The sequence below is a fragment of the Carassius auratus genome, unplaced genomic scaffold (genome assembly GCF_003368295.1).
Source record: "Carassius auratus strain Wakin unplaced genomic scaffold, ASM336829v1 scaf_tig00023431, whole genome shotgun sequence".
Classification (NCBI taxonomy): domain Eukaryota; kingdom Metazoa; phylum Chordata; class Actinopteri; order Cypriniformes; family Cyprinidae; genus Carassius; species Carassius auratus.
Window position 1 is genome coordinate 62,866 of NW_020525269.1, and position 17,529 is coordinate 80,394.

Genomic DNA, 17,529 nt, shown 5'->3' on the forward strand with positions numbered 1-17,529 from the left:
TCTTTTGCTCTCAGAACATCTATTCTCCTGTCCCACATCCCCTCTCCCTTCTGTCTCCTGGTGGGAGTCTGGAGTCCCTCTCCACCCCAAGTTGCCCCCACCCAGCTAACTAATTACTGCCATTCAGAAGCAACAGGCAGAAAAACAAAGCGTGACAGTCCTGCCTCTGCTTTCATTCCATTCTATTCTTCCCCAACATCCCATAATCTGACACTACCTCTCTGACCTATTTTTAACATCTTTTACATTCTACATGTCAAGTACAGCTTTTCTCTTTTTATTATTAATTTATAGCAAATTTAATTTATGCATGTATTTTTAATTGTTAATTAATTCAAATAAATCAAGACATTTTTTTAATATTTATTTATTTAATATTTTTTTTTATTTTTGCCACAAAACACAGCAGTTTCTTTAAACCTCTAACACAAAGTATGATGAATTGTAATAGAGGTGCTTTCTCTCTCTCTCTCTCTCTTTCCCAAGGTTTTGATAAACAGGTTTTGATTGCTCAGTATTGGGACTGTGAGTCTTAAAACAGAGTACAGTGTTAAAAACACATCTGGGTGTCAAAAATGTGTAATATTTTCTGTTTTATCCAGTATATTTTAAACCTGTTATCTTTGTCACAATCATTTTTCTCGTACTTGCATGTATGAAGTGAAATGGCGCAATTCTCTGCGGTTCTAAAAATGCTCTCTGTACTGTCAGTACTTTGTCCCTCTTCTTGTGTACCTCTTATTCATGGCGTTCGCCGCAAGCCTATTATTTTGTCTCCCCCACTGCCTCTGTAAGGCCCAACTTTGAGGCATTTCTCATTCACGTCACATTACTTTCTCTTTCAGCTTCTTAATTGGCTTACCTTATTAAGGAGCCATTTTCTTTTAGTGTTGCTACTTAATGCCGGTTCCTCCACAGCTCTGGAATGCTCGCCCTCCGTGTCGAGGTCATTGAATGCTGAACTATCTCCAGGAAGACTCCAAACACTATAGACCAAAAACAAATGCTCTCCCCATTTAGTTCAAACAGTTAGCACAGAGTTTTGGGCAGTCTTCTTTTTTTTTCTTTTTTTTTTTTTAAATGACCCCATTGACCATATTTGTTTGCCCAGAGGCCAGTTTTGTTTGTCCACTGCCTTTTGTTTGATATCTCCACTGGAAGAGTAAGAAGAGTTAACCAAGTGCACCAACATGGACACGAGTACGAGTGCAATATAAATGCTAATTGTATGTTTTGTACCGAAGACAACCGCATTGGTCTTGCCAACAATATGCACTTAATTGAGCTCAAACGACAACATCCGGGTCCTGATGAGAAACATCAGCTTTCAGTATATCCATAAAACCATCGTTCTTCAAGTATACCTACATGGAACTTGGTCTACTGTGACCAATACATTCACGGTCCATGTATATGATGAAACTTCATGCCCACTTCACACTTCACCCTGGCAGGCCGTCTCTCTCTCCCTTCTTCACATGCTGGTTGTAATCCTGTTTTGCGAGGCCCTGGCAGGGAGGGTGTTATCCAAACAGAGCTCACACTCTTTTTATCTGTCTAATCTGGGCCCTTTCTCTGCCGTTTAATGGAGCGGGCAAGGACATTAGGGCCAGGGCTGAGGAGGGGATGAAGAAGTAGGCGCTAAACTGTGGTTTTAGGGGATTAAGCAGTTAACGACAAAGCATATGCAAGATAGGAGCAAGAGGTGGGGGATTTGGGGGAAGTTGAATTGGCAGACGTCACCCATGCCCCCCACAAAGCCACAAAGATGCTGTTTTTAGTGGGCTACCTGACTTTGTTTTTTGTTAATAGTTATTAGTTGGTATAGCCTACTTATCACAACATTGTCAATCGCTAATTTATTCAAACATCTCGCTACCGAACTACCTACAGTAGCTTAATTTGCAGAGGAAGAAGAGAAAGCACCCATTTGGTAAATAAGCTTATAAGCTTATAAATAAGTTATTTATATCTTTTGCTGTAGTGTGTTAGAAGGAAATATCAGTTTGCCATTAATTTTAATAATAATCTAGTGTGATTTTGAATGCACAACCAGTCTGACAATGGCAAAATATTTGGAAATGTTGTGTACAGTTCATGGAGCTAAAAGCTATAGCCCCGCTAAAAAAGCCTAGCGACGCCTCTGCTTCTTGTTTACATTTCGGAAAACCAGGACAAACATTTCAATCGATTGCTTAGGCATTTAAGAGGTACCGAAAGGAGGCACGGAAATCTGCGTCCTTATTCGGTTCGGTGCATACCGGTTCCATACCCAACCCTACTTATACGAAATATATTTTTTGATAAACTAACCCAACACTGGCTATGTCCTTGCCGGAGTGTGATTTGTGTCATGTGCTGGTGCGATGGATCGCGTACAAACCAATAGTGTCGGAATGGTATATGTTTATACTTCTCATCCAAGCACAATCCAATTCACTTCATCTGGATGGCGCAATTTGTGTGGGTAGGTTTTTTTTTTTTTTTTTGAATGATGACAAGCTGGAATGAAAACAAGGCAAAATGAAATAGCAGTAACAAACCTATTTTTAAAGAGTAATGAGTAGAAAGTACAAATAATTGCGTGAAAATGTAAGGACTAGAATTAAAAAGTCAGCTGAAAAAAAAAATTACTCAAGTAATGTGTAGATCCAAAATTTCCACTCAAGTAAGGTAACAAAGTATTTGTACTTCGTTACTTGAGACCTCTGGTGTATATACAGTACAATAAGATTTTTATGGAGTGCAAAGTTTGAGGTACATAAGAAGAAACCAGCTTGATGCAAGGTTATAAACACAAGGTGCAAAAGGGAGGCATAAACTCAGTAGATGCATTATACAGAATAAGTATAGAAGAAACATATAATGAAATGGCATTATGAGGTTGAAATGTAAAGGTATGTGCAAAACCTATCCTACTATTATCCTACTATTTAACTGACCTCCCTGCATTTTAATTACGGTAACTCATTTTAATCAGTTGAACCTGTAGCTTTACATGCATAAATTCACACTTTGACTACTTTGTCAGTAACTCTCTTTAAAAGCCCTCTAGCTCTTCACAGTCCCTCCCCATCAAGCCTGGTGCAAGTGTACTGGCTGTTTCACTCACCCTGCCTGCTAAATTATTGAAATATTTAATTACTCCCTCTGTCAGCATTGATCAAGGGGAGTATATATCATCTTTACCAAAGACGGCAAGTGTGCTCACCCCGCCTCTTTGATTGGTGGCTTGCAGCGTTTCTTTAATAGCTTGCTATATTACTCCTCCACATGGGAAAAGGCAGGGTATTGCCTTCATGTTTCTGTCAGCCAAAAACAGAGAAAAACGGGTGCCTGAACTAAAAGCTACTTGATGGATGGATGGTTAAGGGCTCTCCTGGTGCCTCTACTGAGAAAACCAATAGCATCACCTCTATGTTCATTAAGCAATGACAGTGACTGCTTTATAGCAGTGTGGGTCTTCTGCCTTGAGTCCTTCTTGCTTGCGAATTGCTTTGGTGGTTCTAATAATGAAATGCTCAAAAGGGATATAATGAAAATATTCTTAAAATGGATTTAATTTAATTTGAATTTTTTTAAGTTTCATTCTTTTTTTTCTTTATTGATTTTATTTATATTTCTTAGTTTTATATAATTTTATTACAATTATCTAGAGAAGCTACATTTAAATGCACTGTATAAAAATATAGATTATTATTGTTATTGTATTTGTGTATGGTAGGGCTGGGTTTTGTGTCAAAGAATCTCACTATTTTTCAACCTTTTGACTATTTACTATCATTTAAAAATCCTATATAATATCATATAACAATATTTATATACTATATTATAAATATACATCTGCAAAATGATTGCTATGAAATGGCCTATAATGTTTTTTTATTATTTAGTTAGTTATGTGTTTATTTACAATTAGGAACCCTCTGTTTCATAAAATTAATAGATTCAGATCGTTTTGGGTTCATGAATCCTATATTGCCATAAATCATAGTCTTAGAGTGCAGTTCATAAACTCCCAGATTCTAAAATAAGGTATTAATGCACACATGCAAAAAAAGCGTCCCTCAAATATAACCTTTCAAACCATGTTTAAGTAACTAAACATGATCCGGCAACTTTAACCATGGCTGAAGAGTCTAGATTCCCTGTTCCCACACAAACCTTCCCCTTTTCAACCCATTCTTCCTGTTCACGCTGCATATGTGTGCGCGCGTGCGCGTCTTTCGTGGGAGACTGTGGTGGTCCTTCCTTTATTCTTTCGGTCCCCCAAGCCCTCGCGTCCCACCCTCCCAAGCTCTCCTCTCTGCTTCACTGTCCCCTCTTCTCCTCCTCCATTCTTTGGCTGGCTCCTTGTGGAAGGGCTGAAGAATGCTGGCAGGGCCTTTAATTGGTGTGCCGCAGTGCTGCCAGGTGTAGCCACTTGTCTCTGCCCCCTTGGTGAATATGCACTGGAGGTCTAGGCCCCTTCCCCTGTCTCATTCAGCTGCCCACAATACGCCTTCTTCAGCGCCCCGCTTTCAAAGACCAGGCCGATTTTTAACTACTCTGGCCGATAAATGGCATTCACATATTATTTTTTGCAAACAGTCTCCCAAAAGGAATTACCCCACTCTCGAAGCATTCATTAGTTTTCATGTGGATTCCTGATGTGATGTCTTTTTTTTTTTTTTGTACTTGGCTCCCATTGTAGCATGTTCTTAAGTGTTAGTCCAGTCGCTGAAATTCTCAGATAAACCTCTAACTGTTAACAGGAGGATTACTGTCCATTAGATAATGGAATTTATTTTAGATTTTTGCATGGATATTTTGAAACCTGCTCCTCTCTCATAGCTGTTGAACACATTTAGTGAAGCCCATTTTATAGCAGAATCACTTAGGTCACATTTTACACTTCCCTAGGTTCCTCCTCCATGCTTTTCCATCCTATTTCTCAGCATGTTTAAAGCTTATAGGTTGGCCTGCAAAGAATCTGCACCTGCAAAATGTTCACAGAAAATTCCACAAACTTTAGATAATCATCTTTCAAAAAAGTTCTACACATCCTCTGTTTCTTTGCATTTTTGTTTATTAATGTTTTTGTGAAGTTGCATCAGTGTAGCACTCTATTTTACACATATGCCAATGCATTCTGCAGAATTGTAAGATTCTGTCTTGGACAATAAACTGGGAGAAATTTGTCAGCTGTTAGAGTTGCGTTTATCACAGTAGTTGCTGTCTGATAGATGGTTTCTATGCACATACATCTGGAATGTGTGCACAAAAAGCTGACTGTCATACCGTTCTATGTACTACATTTCTGAAGTATTTCATGAAAAATCTAAAGCACTCTTTATTTAGTTTGTATCTTTACGTTTGTTTGTTTGTTTTTGTCCCATTGCTTGTAATTAGATATTTTTTTCTTATTTGTGGAAGTGGACCACCAAACTAGTCATAAAGGTACATTTTAGGAAATTGATTCATACGCCATCTGACAGTTGGATGAAGAAACTTTCCATTGATGTATGGTTTGTTAGGATAGGACAATATTTGGCTGAGATACAACTATTTGAAAATTCGGAGTCTGAGGGTGAAAAAAAATACATAAAAAAAAAGATGTGTGTGTGTAATGGTGCCTAAAGTGCTGACATCATAACAACTTTATTTACAGCAAAAATGACTTTGTGATATATAGTTAACGTGAAATACAGTGACATATCACCCACCTCTGCATTCCACTATTGCTATATATATTTCTCTTTCTTGCAGGTCATAGATGGAAAGCTTGCTCCCTTCCTCTCTAAGGTGATCAAGTTTGCCAGCTCTCACGTCTATAGCTGTAGTCTGTGCCGGGAGAAGGGCTTCATCTGTGAGCTTTGCCACACTGGCCAGGTCATCTATCCCTTCCAGGAGAATGCCACCAAAAGGTGAGACCTGTAGCCACTGCTTCACCTCTAAATGTCTCGTGATCTTGGAGGTCTATGAAAGCTGAGATGCTGATTTTTTTTTTTTTTACTAATTAGTCTCTAATGATTTTTAGTGGATGCATGAAGTCATTTTGGAAGTGTCCTAGCAAAGAAATCACATGTGGACATCAAAGCTTTTCTTCATCATTGATGATGATGGTATTATAATCCCACAGCTCTGTACACTGTAAGTGCCAGTTGTCTGTCAAATGGTCTGCAGCTCATTGCTGATGATTGTCCAGCCCCTGTCTCATGTTAGTCACACCCAGCGGGCGGTGGATTGGGGTGTAATGGTGCAGTGATAGGCCACCCTGTGTAAGGGGACAGTTAATCCCTCGAGCATCTCAGCTTTTTTCCAGCATGCTGCGTGTTGTCTTCTTATGGCCTGCAGCTGATAAACCACTCTCTGGTCTTCATACCATCAGTGTGACTAGAATCTCACAGACTCTCCAGCGAAGTGGAGTGCAGTTCCCAGAACAGATGCTGCTGTTTAAACATAGCTACTCACACAACAACACTGATAAAGCCTCAATAACGATTGGTTAGGGCTGCTAGCCTGCTACAGTTTTTTTATTTCATAATAAAAATGTTTCATATTTTATTCTGTACTGTGTGATTTTATGGTCAACATGGTAGATCATGGACAAAGACCTTTTAAAACATTTTCTATATGTATTTGTGCGTATATATGTGTACACTGTATGTGTGTGTGTGTCTGTGTGTGTGTGTGTGTGTGTGTGTGTTTGTGTATATATATATATATATATATATATATATATATATACACCGTTCAAAAGCTTGGGATCAGTACTGTACTGTGTACTGTATCAGTACACCAAACGCAAATGTAATTATTTGTGCGAACTGATTGACATACAAAGTCAATTCAAAGACGCAAAATTCACAAATAGAGGTGAATTCGCACCAGGTAACGTGAATGATGCGAAAAGCGCGGCGCTGAGAATGGGAGATATTTGCCTCAATAAAAACATAACATGATTGAAGCAACGCGATGGGCATATTCGCTTCACATTAAAAATATTAAGCATACAAACAATATTAAGCAGCACAATATTTTCAACACTTATAATAAATCAGCATATTAGAATGCTTTCTGAAGGATCATGTGACACTGTAGACTAAAGAAATGGCTGCTGAGAACACAAATAAATTCTATATTAAATAAGGGGAACCTATCTATCTATCTATATTATTTTGAGCACAATGTAGCAAAGGACTGAATGCACAAACAGATTAATTACATGCAATTATATAAATCAAATTGCTGCATTACTGTAAGTAGATATTTATTCACTAATAGATCCATTCAGGTCTTTCCAGGCAGTTTGAGTGTGTCTGTTAGTTCAGCTGGATCCAGGTGTTGCACTAACTGCTTCACTGTTTAGTTTATCCAGAATTTTCTGGGTGTGTTTGTATGCACTTCATGTTGTATCTGTAACAGTACATGCTCGATAGGGCTCAGGCGTGTGGTCATAAGAGCAGAAGGTGTCTCCACACCCCAATGTAAATCCATAAATTCCACAAACCACCACCACACCTCTCTGAAGAGCAAGTACACCAGAGCCCTTATGGCTTTGGATCCTTACTGTTGGAAAGAATTATTTATTTATAGAGACCAATTTAAAATAGACATCCCGTCAGCTAGTATTATCTTGTTAGCGTGCTTTAGGTTTTATTCATGTTGGGCGTGCTTCAAATTGTAAGACATTTTCAGTTCTAATAATCTGTTTAACTCATAATTTTCTGTAAAGAGTAAATCAAATTAAGAGTTTTTAAAAATTGTCTTAAAAAATGAGGCCTTTTTAATGCTTTTGTGCAACTTATAGACCATTTCCTGGAACAGACCACCAGTAGTACTTCTGGTTAGTATGGCACAACCTCTTGGCCAACAGTGATCTTGGGTTTTAGTCTTGGCTTGGCAGGCCAAAAACTTTAACCACTGGGCTACTACCGCCCATGATGGTGCACAGAAAGAAATTGTTGCTCTTTAGAGGACTTAGGAGCCCTGGAGCTCCTAATTGTTCTAGTAAAGAAGGAGCTTTAAATAGGCTGTGACCTTTTTTAGCCTATGGTATACACACACACACACACACACAGACATAGAGAGATATATAGATAGATGGGTGCATGTGTAATACAGGCTAAACAAACATACTGCACTTATTTGATCAACACACACACACATATACTTTGCTAATATGTATACATATATATTTGTATATTTGTACTCTGAATGTCATTGGGTATTCTGCCAAAACTTATGACTGTATGATCCTTCATGGAAAAATAGCATATAATTATATGTTTGGGATAGTTTACCCAAAAACTTAAATTTGATGTTTATCTGCTTACCCCAGGGCATCCAAGATGTAGATTACTTTATCTTCAGTACAACACAAACTGAGATTTTTTAACTGAAACTGTTGCAGTCAGTCAGTGTTATAATGTAAGTGGATGGGAATCCCGGCTAAAAATATATTGATGTGTAAAGACACAAAACGGTCAATCTGTGCAAGAAACTGAACGCTGTTTATATTGTTTTTCACCTCGAAATGTACAAAATGCACAAACTTTTCTGAGCACATTCTCAGCAGCAGGATGCATCTTCTTCTTCTTCTTGCTTTATGTCTAAGACTTATACGTGTATTATCGCCACCTATCTCTCAAGTGGGCCATTGACACTCCTAATTGAGATTGTAGATAGAGTCAGTGATCCATTTGAGAGGTATGTGGTGGTAATGCACTTATAAGTCTGCCATCCGCTGTAAAGCAAGAAGAAGAAGAAGCCTCACATGTCTGCAGCTTAGAACGCGCTCAGGAGGATATGCTTAGGAGAGTTTGAACAGTTTGCAAATTGTGTAAATCAGATGTAAAAAACAAAAAAAAAATACTGTTAAGTTTCTTGCACAGACCGATCGTTTTGTGTCTTTACACATCAATGTGTCGTTATGAGCCGCAGGGTTTAATTTGGTTTTGCTTTGTGTATGTTTTTTTTTTTTTTTATTGTATGTTTTAGCAGTGAGTCCCATCCACTTACATTATACGACTGACAGACTGCAACAGTTTCAGTTAAAAATCTCTGTTTGTGTTCTACTGCCCTGAGGGTTACATAACATTTACATTTTTGGGTGAACTATCCCTTTAATCCTCATAACTCAATCTTATGAGTGTCATTGAATGGGTTTTCATTTTAAATGCAGGTGTGAGGGCTGCGGTGCCGTCTTCCATGCCGAGTGTCGGATGCGAGCCCAGCCGTGTCCACGATGCGTGCGCAGAGAACTGCACAAGAAGCCGGCATCATTCTGGAAGAGACACGGCCCTCAGGACAGTCGTGATGACGAGGTGCTGGACTGCTTTGAGCTGGACACCTGAGACGGTTTACGGAGAGCCGTGCCTGAGCACACTGCACTAATGAAGTCCATGTGCTGCTGTATCCACTAAGGACAAGATTCTGTGCTCCCTCAGTGGAAGTGCTCCATGAAAACCGAGGAACAGAGGCGTTTTTGTTTTTTCACATTCTCTCTCACCTGAGAGGGATGGGCACAGAGACAATAATTCAGTTCCCGAAGAGCAGAGGCTTCATAATGATACCAATTTACCCTTCCCTTTCATCTACCAAATGACAGCCAGGGCCAACCGACAAATACAGGCAAAGTACGCTCACACACTTGCACATAAACACACTCCCACTGACAGATGTAAAATAATGCACTTTCTGGCAGACTCACAGTCCAAGAGCAATGATTCAAACCAATTTCTGGACACAAATAGAGCTTCTAATCCATTAATGGTTCAGTGAAAATGAGCGCTGCAAGATGGGAGTCTGGCCCCTCTGTTTGGTTTCCATCCACACTGTAGTTAACCTACTACGCCGAAGACCCTTGATTTGGAGCACATGAAGGCTGAAGATGAAGAACTATTTTTTTTTCCTGTTTCACATGTTTGCATTTTTGCACTTTAAATTTATGATTTGTCCCTAAGTTAACATTTTTTATTTATTATTTTTTATTATTACAAGATCATTGCACTTTCAGTCAGAGCATGTTGCCATATCCGTTTTTATCTCAATGCATTCAGCTTTGGTTTGCATTGTACTGTGAAGAAGGATTGGTGTCTCGTCCCGTCCAGCTGGAGTTGAAAAAGTTTGACTGTTTATCAACACTAAATGGCACTGCCTATACGCAGCTGAACCACGTTGTTCTTGCTAACCGCCTGCTCCATGATTACAAACTACCCTGGGCCACCAAACCCCGAAATTACAGTCTAGAGTTCCAGTGCTTTGTTTAGCATTCATTCGTCTTTTTAACAAGAAATGTAAAGCGAACCCGCCGTGGACAAGCTCATAATTCATGTCCATCTAACCTCTGCTTTGGATCCTTGGAGCCTCTCTGCGTTCATACTAAGTTTTCTTGCTACTTGAAATTAGTATTGGCAATAAAAGTCACTTCTTTTGCTGCCTTATTTGACTTCCCATTCTTTGGCCAGACCTGTCATTCTCCAGTTGGACAATATGTGCAAAATGCACAATAAGAAATACAAAAAAATACTTTTTTTAATCTAGAAAAACCCTGCTGTATACGTAGCAAGCTGATTTGACATTTTAGGATGTTCACTGGAATCTATAATATCACTGTTATATATAATTTCCCTGTTTTATTTTGTTCTTCAGTTTTATTTAGTTTTATTCAATAACCATACAGAAGTAAATAGCAGTGGACATCTCTTCCTTGACATCTCACCAGCAAACAGAAGCTTCAGATATAAATCACATTCAACATTACTGATATAAAACACTTGCACATTCAAAAAACTGTTACATGTTATACTGGACTTGAAACGTTCTGGTTGTTTTGAGATTTAGTGGCCGACAGTGTCACTTATTGAACTCTTTGAGATGGTTCTAGGTCAACTTGTATATCATTTGCTACAATGTTACATTTCGTTTAATGAGAAATTGTTTTAATTCCATTGAGCTTATGTTTTGCACCAAGAAGTTTACTTCTAAATGAGATTCAGCCTTAGTTTACATATGGTTGGTGTGTGATAGGACAGTGTAGATGGATGGATGATCATGTTAGCTGTTCAGAATATTTTGTTGTATTTATTGAATCTGTGTCTTTTTGCCTGCCTTAAATGAAAAGCCAATGCATCGGCCCGTTGATGTTCTTTGATTAGCAAGCTATAGTCACTAAAAAAAAGGTGTTTCAGTATTTATTAAACTAATCAGGATATCAGGCTATATAATATATCGTAATATAATCACTTAGTGTTTTCGTTTTCTGAAAGCGAAGACCTTTACTTATACCTTACTAAAAAAAAACAATAATCATCTCCCTAGAATCTGACGATCTCTTGTTTTCCCATAAGAGAACTCGTCGTTGTACTGTTTTAAGCTTGAAGTGAGCTAAATCCACCATGTTTTACATGAAACTATAAAATATAGTGGTGTGTTTGCAGTCGGTTTGCTTTGAAAGTTTGATGTATTGTTACGGTGCATTATTCGCACTGTTCTTTAAAATCAGGGATTCTTAACACACTGAATAATGGTCATGGAGAGACAAACAAAAAGGGAACTCAGTGGATGTACCTTTGTTCTTTCAGTACACCAAATCTGTCTTTTATTTTGTATGTGTTTTTCTCTGCCGTCACTTTGATCTCAGTTGTATATTTACATATGGGTTTTGTTTCAGAAGTATTTATTGTATTTATATTCTTCACTGTAATTTCTGTATCAGTTTCTGGATTTTCCCTGTGCTTTCCTGTATCCTGCAAACTCTTCATTACAGACAACCTCTTATGCAACTACAAATATTTGTGTTTCAGTACTGGTGCGGGTTCTTCTTTTCTTTTCTTTTTTTACCACTGTTGCCAATAAAGTCAATTGCTTAACAACACGTTCTGCGCTTTTCATGCTTCAACACTAATGCAGTCATCTGAATTGATTTTAGGATTTTGCAAAGTCATTTAAATTCTTCACAGATTATTTTCTTGGTCAGAATCCAAGGTGGCAGCAGTGGAACAAATGGCCGTTGCTGTGCTTGTGGTGTCCTTTTTTAGGTCCTGGTGCACCAGAGAGGGTCCAAGCACTGACTCATGAGCTAATCCCAAATTAAAAGCCACATGCTTGTATCTGGTTCTGTCTGGAGTTTTACCAATAACCATTGGACCTGTTAGAGACCACAGCATGAGGCTTCTAATTTTTTGCACAGTGGTACCGGCGTATAAACGTGGAATTCAGTCTAGTGATATCATGATTCTATTGAGAACAGTTACCATGGAGGTGTTTTCTTCATCTTCAAGGCATTTTAAATATTTGTTCAACCTATCCAGGGCTCAACAGTAAGGATGCTCCGCTGGCCCAGGGCCACTGGACTGGAAAAACACTGAAAAGGTCACATTCATTGAACTTAAACTTTGATGGGTTTTTTTTATATATGTTATACATCTTTTTTTTTTTTGTGAATTATTTTTCTCTACATTTTGAAAGCTCTGCAGATTTTTCAGTTAATGATGTTTAGTTTGATAACATAAATGGGATTTGTTCAAATTGCAAAAATGACTTGTGATAGTGTTAAAGCATCAGTGAGAACGTCTTTAAACATTTTTAATAAAGAAAATAATGTAAAGAAAAAATTAAACTTTGAACGACCAATATAAATATTATATATATATATATATATATATATATATATATATATATATATATATATATATATATATTGATAAAATAAAAATAATAATTTTGCGATTTAAAAATCAAAATATCCTCATTGTTGAGCCATGCTATATCTTGTTTTTTATTTGTTCTTTTGAAAAATACAGTTTTAAAGTTTTAATATATATATATAATTTATTTATTTATTTATTACCGTAAAATCAGCCACAGAAGCTGGCATGGCATTAAAATCAAACAAAATATTCTTTTGAAAATGAAGATAAACTGTATTTGGACACTTCCCTCTTTTTATTCATCTTTTAAATTAATATAAAAAGATTTTTACATTAATTAGATTTTTCAATATTCACCGTTTTTTCCAAGCTAAATATTTCACTACATATACATCCAACCATATGTATGTTCTCAGTGAACACCTGTGTGATTATTTTTAATTTCTCTTTTGGTCGCATATTTTATGTCTATACCATACACCTTCCATGTGAATGAAAAAAAAAGGACCAATCTAGTTCAATATTTTTTCCCAAACTTCAGTGATGTCTCGCTTAAACGGGTTAAATGTCTGGCCACCCCAGACGCTTCCTCCCTGGTTTACTTTTTCAACACTTCCCTCGTGTTTTGTCCTCCTCCCCTGCTTTTTTTTTTTTTCTTCTCTTGAAAGAGAACAGTAATTTGTCCTGGCCTTAGAGAGCTCTAAAGCCTTTCTCTGACAGAGAATAATCCACCAGGATCCAACCACTGCCGATGGGCCAGAACATGCCAAGTCTTCCCTCTTTTGTGTGTGTTTTTGTGTGAATGTGCTTGTTCACTAACTCTTAAAGCTGGTTTTCGAGCCCGGGCTTAAAAACGAGGCGTCCTGCTGATCCCAGACTCCATTACGGTCTTAATGTGTGACAGCTCAATACTAAAGATGCCTTTAAGATGGGTGTTTTCACACATATCAGGACTTGTCGCGTCCTTTTTGGAGCGGTGGAGATTTTTTTTGTGTGTGTCAAGAGGATGTTTTTAGGGATATGCTGAGATTTTTTTTCACACACACTGAACAATAGGTGAATTATGGTGAAGTTGTAACTCAAAGAAAGAGAAACAACACTGTAGATGCATTGCTTATTGCTTACCAAAGCAGAATTTTGATCAAATCTTTTTTCAGAAAATTAAAATTGAAAGCGTCTCAAGGAAAATATCTTCAGGACAAGCTGAACAGTCCATTCTTTAGTCCATCCATCATCCTCACAGTACGAGTCTCCCTTTACACCTAATATGAACTTGCTGAAGCGGTGGAAGCGTATATTTGGTAGTTGCGCTCTGCTTACGAGGATAGCTGTTGTTTTAGCAGGACCGTGTGAATGTGTGTGTGAGCTGCTATGCACGGTCTGACTCATTTGCCTGTGATTTGTATTGAGGAGTGGGCAAATTGAACCTGAGTGTTGGTCGTGCTTAATTGTCGTCGCCAATTAGTGCATTGTTGAAAGCCACAATGGCTCCACTGTAGCGAGGGGAACGTTCTCCTTTGTGCTTCTCCAGTGGCCCACAGGCCAGTCAAGACTCATTTAGGACTCTGACAACAAGGGGCCAGAAATGCCATCAGAAAAAGACAACAAAAGGGCGGTTTAAGGAGAAAAAGACGACGGCAGAATGGAGGCATGAGGGGTGGAGACAACATGGGATGGAGCACCAGGGTCCAGTTTTCGTGAAAAGGGGGTTAGAATGTCTGATTCAACCCCCTGCTTCCCTAACGTTCACCTGCCGCAAAAACACATGATCAGCACCGAGTAATAACAAATCTCCACTTCAGATGTTTTTCTGGTTTTCTATGCTTGTATGCATCATGTTACACACACATTTTGTCCATAAATATTGATGTTTAACAATCGAGCAATAGTTTATACTTAATAGGATTTCTTTTTATATATATATATATATATATATATATATATAAATGTACATTGTGAGTGCATACAAATTATATGGACTTAAGCCACAAATGAAAATGTATCTTTTCATTAAATCAAATATCAAACACCGTCCATTTGTTTATTTAAAAATATATATTTTTAGTAGTGCTGTCAAACAATTAATTTTGATTAATCACATCCAAAATAAAAGTTTTTGTTTACAGAATGTTTACTGTGTATTTTTATTTAGTATGTTTATATAAAGACACACACATACAGTATATATATATATATATATATATAGGCATGTGTTTATTATATATACATAACACAAACACATATTCTGTAAAAAAAAAATATTATCATGATTTTCTGATTCTAAAATATAAAATTATGATATAAAAATTATACATTTTTTAAGTATATTTGTAATTTTTACACTTACAATGGAAGTCAAATAAATGTACATTAATATGTATACACACCATTTCAAAAGATAACAAATGCAATTATTGAAAATAGTTTATATTAATTGAATTAAAGCTGAAATATTAGATGAAATTAGAAATAGTAATGTAATTGTAATTTTGTAATTTTTTTTTTTTAGTGCTGCAGTTTTACAATGGTACATTGGTACATAATCATGTTAAAATAGCCTTTCCAATTCCATATACTATTGCTGTACTTCACCAAAATACAATAAAAGCACCCCATATCATCTCATCTTCTCGAGACAGAGACGGGAAAGCCAGCGCAGATGATTAAAGGTCAATTTAGTGAGATTGCATCACATTGGCTTTGTGTATGAATTGTCCGTCCACACACAGACATGGAGAGCCGATTATAAGATAAAAGCGTTTGCCCAAACACAGGTTCAGGCATGTAAAGAAAGAGAGGAGGGAGTGGAGAACTAAAAAAGAGGAAAAAAACAACCACCATGTGATATTTTCACGCCCAGGAGACATCACAAAATATAACAGACGCTTCAACGTCATTTGATGCTGACAGCGCTCTACACCTCTCCAAGCCTGACTAATCTAGAACACGACTGAGACTGATTTTAATCAGGTTATATTTCCTCACACAGGTCACTATTTCAACAGACTAGCTAAGTACTATGGATACAAGAACGCATACTAGCAATTTCCCTATTGCAAGGCCTTACATACCATAGACACAGTATACTGAAAGGAAGTCAGTTGGCGCTCGTGTGACTCCTTAAGGTGGGGTTTTGGAGTTAATGTGTGACAATGTGCCTAGGTAACCTATGAAACAGGTGCACAAATGGCTGGAAAGATTGATTCGGTTACCATAGCATTTAAGACACAATCAAACATCTCGAGCATTACAAGGAAAACAATGTAAGCAGCCATTTGTCTCAATGATCGATTACTAAGCAAGTCTGTGGCATGTAGAGTTCTGTTTACTCTCGTCTTCTCAGACTTTCAGTGAGCTGATGTCATCTAAGTGTTAATCGAGCATTAGAAATACCTGACGGAGCAGCCGGATTGGTCACTTGCACTTTTAAACACACACATATACTGGCACACACCCTGTGAGACCTTTGGACTTATAAAAAGCTGTGAGATTACAGAATACTGAATCAACAATGAGAGAGAGAGAGAGAGAGAGAGAGAGAGAGAGAGAGAGAGAGAGAGAGAGCCACCCTTCTGTGAAGAATTCCTAAACATGCTTCCTGTCTGAGTAAGTAACTGGTGGAGTTTGTAACAATCTGTCTTACTTTTCTCTGCGTTTTTTGCAATGACTTTTAACTCGATGATTCCAAAATGATTTCTAGAGAATGTGATGCCATTTTCCCTCTGTTTACAAATAGTTAATCACATTAACTATGAATATGATCCCCTAACATCTGACAACTTGGGTGTCTTCATTTTTAATGGTATATCTATTACATTATCATTTAAAAACTAATAAGCATCTTTCTATGAAACATTTGGCTTAAACAAATGTTAGTGCTGTCTTTCTTTGAAATAAATGTCACTTGGCTTGATATTTCTCTAATTCAATGCTATTTATAGATTTTTTAATTAAGCTGACAATGGTATTTTTATTCTATTATAGTATTAATTGCTTTTATTTTTTTATTATTCGTTTTCATTTTCATTTTATTTTAATTGGTTTAAATAATTAAATGGTTTGTCAGTTTTTATATTTCTATTTAACTTTATTTTTATTTCTGTTTTAGTCATTTTAGTATATCAACTATTTCAGCATATTTAATTTTCAGGTTTTTCAAGTAATATTTTTATTTCTATAGTTAATTCTAACTATAGGTCTTATATTGTATACTTATATATTTATAAAGATAACAACAAGTGTTTAAATTATTCACAGAATCGTGGATCCAAAAATGACTCACTCAGATTCACAGCTGTAGGTTCAGTGCTTTACCACAAAACAGGACAAAAACAAACACCACCTTATTTGGACTCGTTTTATTTGGTTGATGATTCCAAACATCACAAAAATCCAGACAACCTCTGAACTCTGACCTAGAGATAGCATCCTAGTGCACACTAGCTGTTCGCAAACAGAGCATCAGTGTGTCAAGGTGCTCCTCTCCGCTGCTGTCTTTGTCTCGTCCAGGCGTGAGTGATTAAGCTTGCGTTAGGAGTCATTATCTGAGTGTTTGCACAACTCCGTCTGTCCTGAATGGCCCAGTGGGTAAACACGAACGCAATACAGGATACACTTGCACAAGAAACTCAAGGTCTTTTCATAGTCAAGCACAAACACATCAACACACTCACCACTAATGCCCCAACCCACCCAATAAAAAATCTCCACTGACTAATTTAAACATCCTCATTACAGTTAGATGAGTAACAGGTGGCATCTTCGCAGTGATTTTTTTTTTTTATTAACTAACACAAAGTTTCATTTTGTTTATTTGTTAAGCTATTTTCCAGTAAGTCTAATCAGGACTTAAATGATTGAAAGCTTAATTCATACAATAATATGAATAATGGCA

At 37.2% G+C, this 17,529-nt stretch overlaps 1 protein-coding gene across 2 annotated transcripts in view; it reads left to right on the forward strand.

The window, feature by feature from the left end:
• The window catches only part of LOC113077872 (pleckstrin homology domain-containing family M member 3-like), a 42,181-nt gene extending 30,326 nt beyond the window's left edge, over positions 1-11,855 (forward strand). For both annotated transcript variants that reach the window (XM_026250133.1, XM_026250134.1), the window contains 2 exons: positions 5,749-5,906; positions 9,167-11,855. In XM_026250133.1, coding sequence (XP_026105918.1) covers positions 5,749-5,906; positions 9,167-9,338 — 330 coding nt within the window. In that variant the 3' untranslated portion in view covers positions 9,339-11,855. The remainder of the gene's footprint in view (positions 1-5,748; positions 5,907-9,166) is intronic.
• Positions 11,856-17,529: the final 5,674 nt, after the last annotated feature.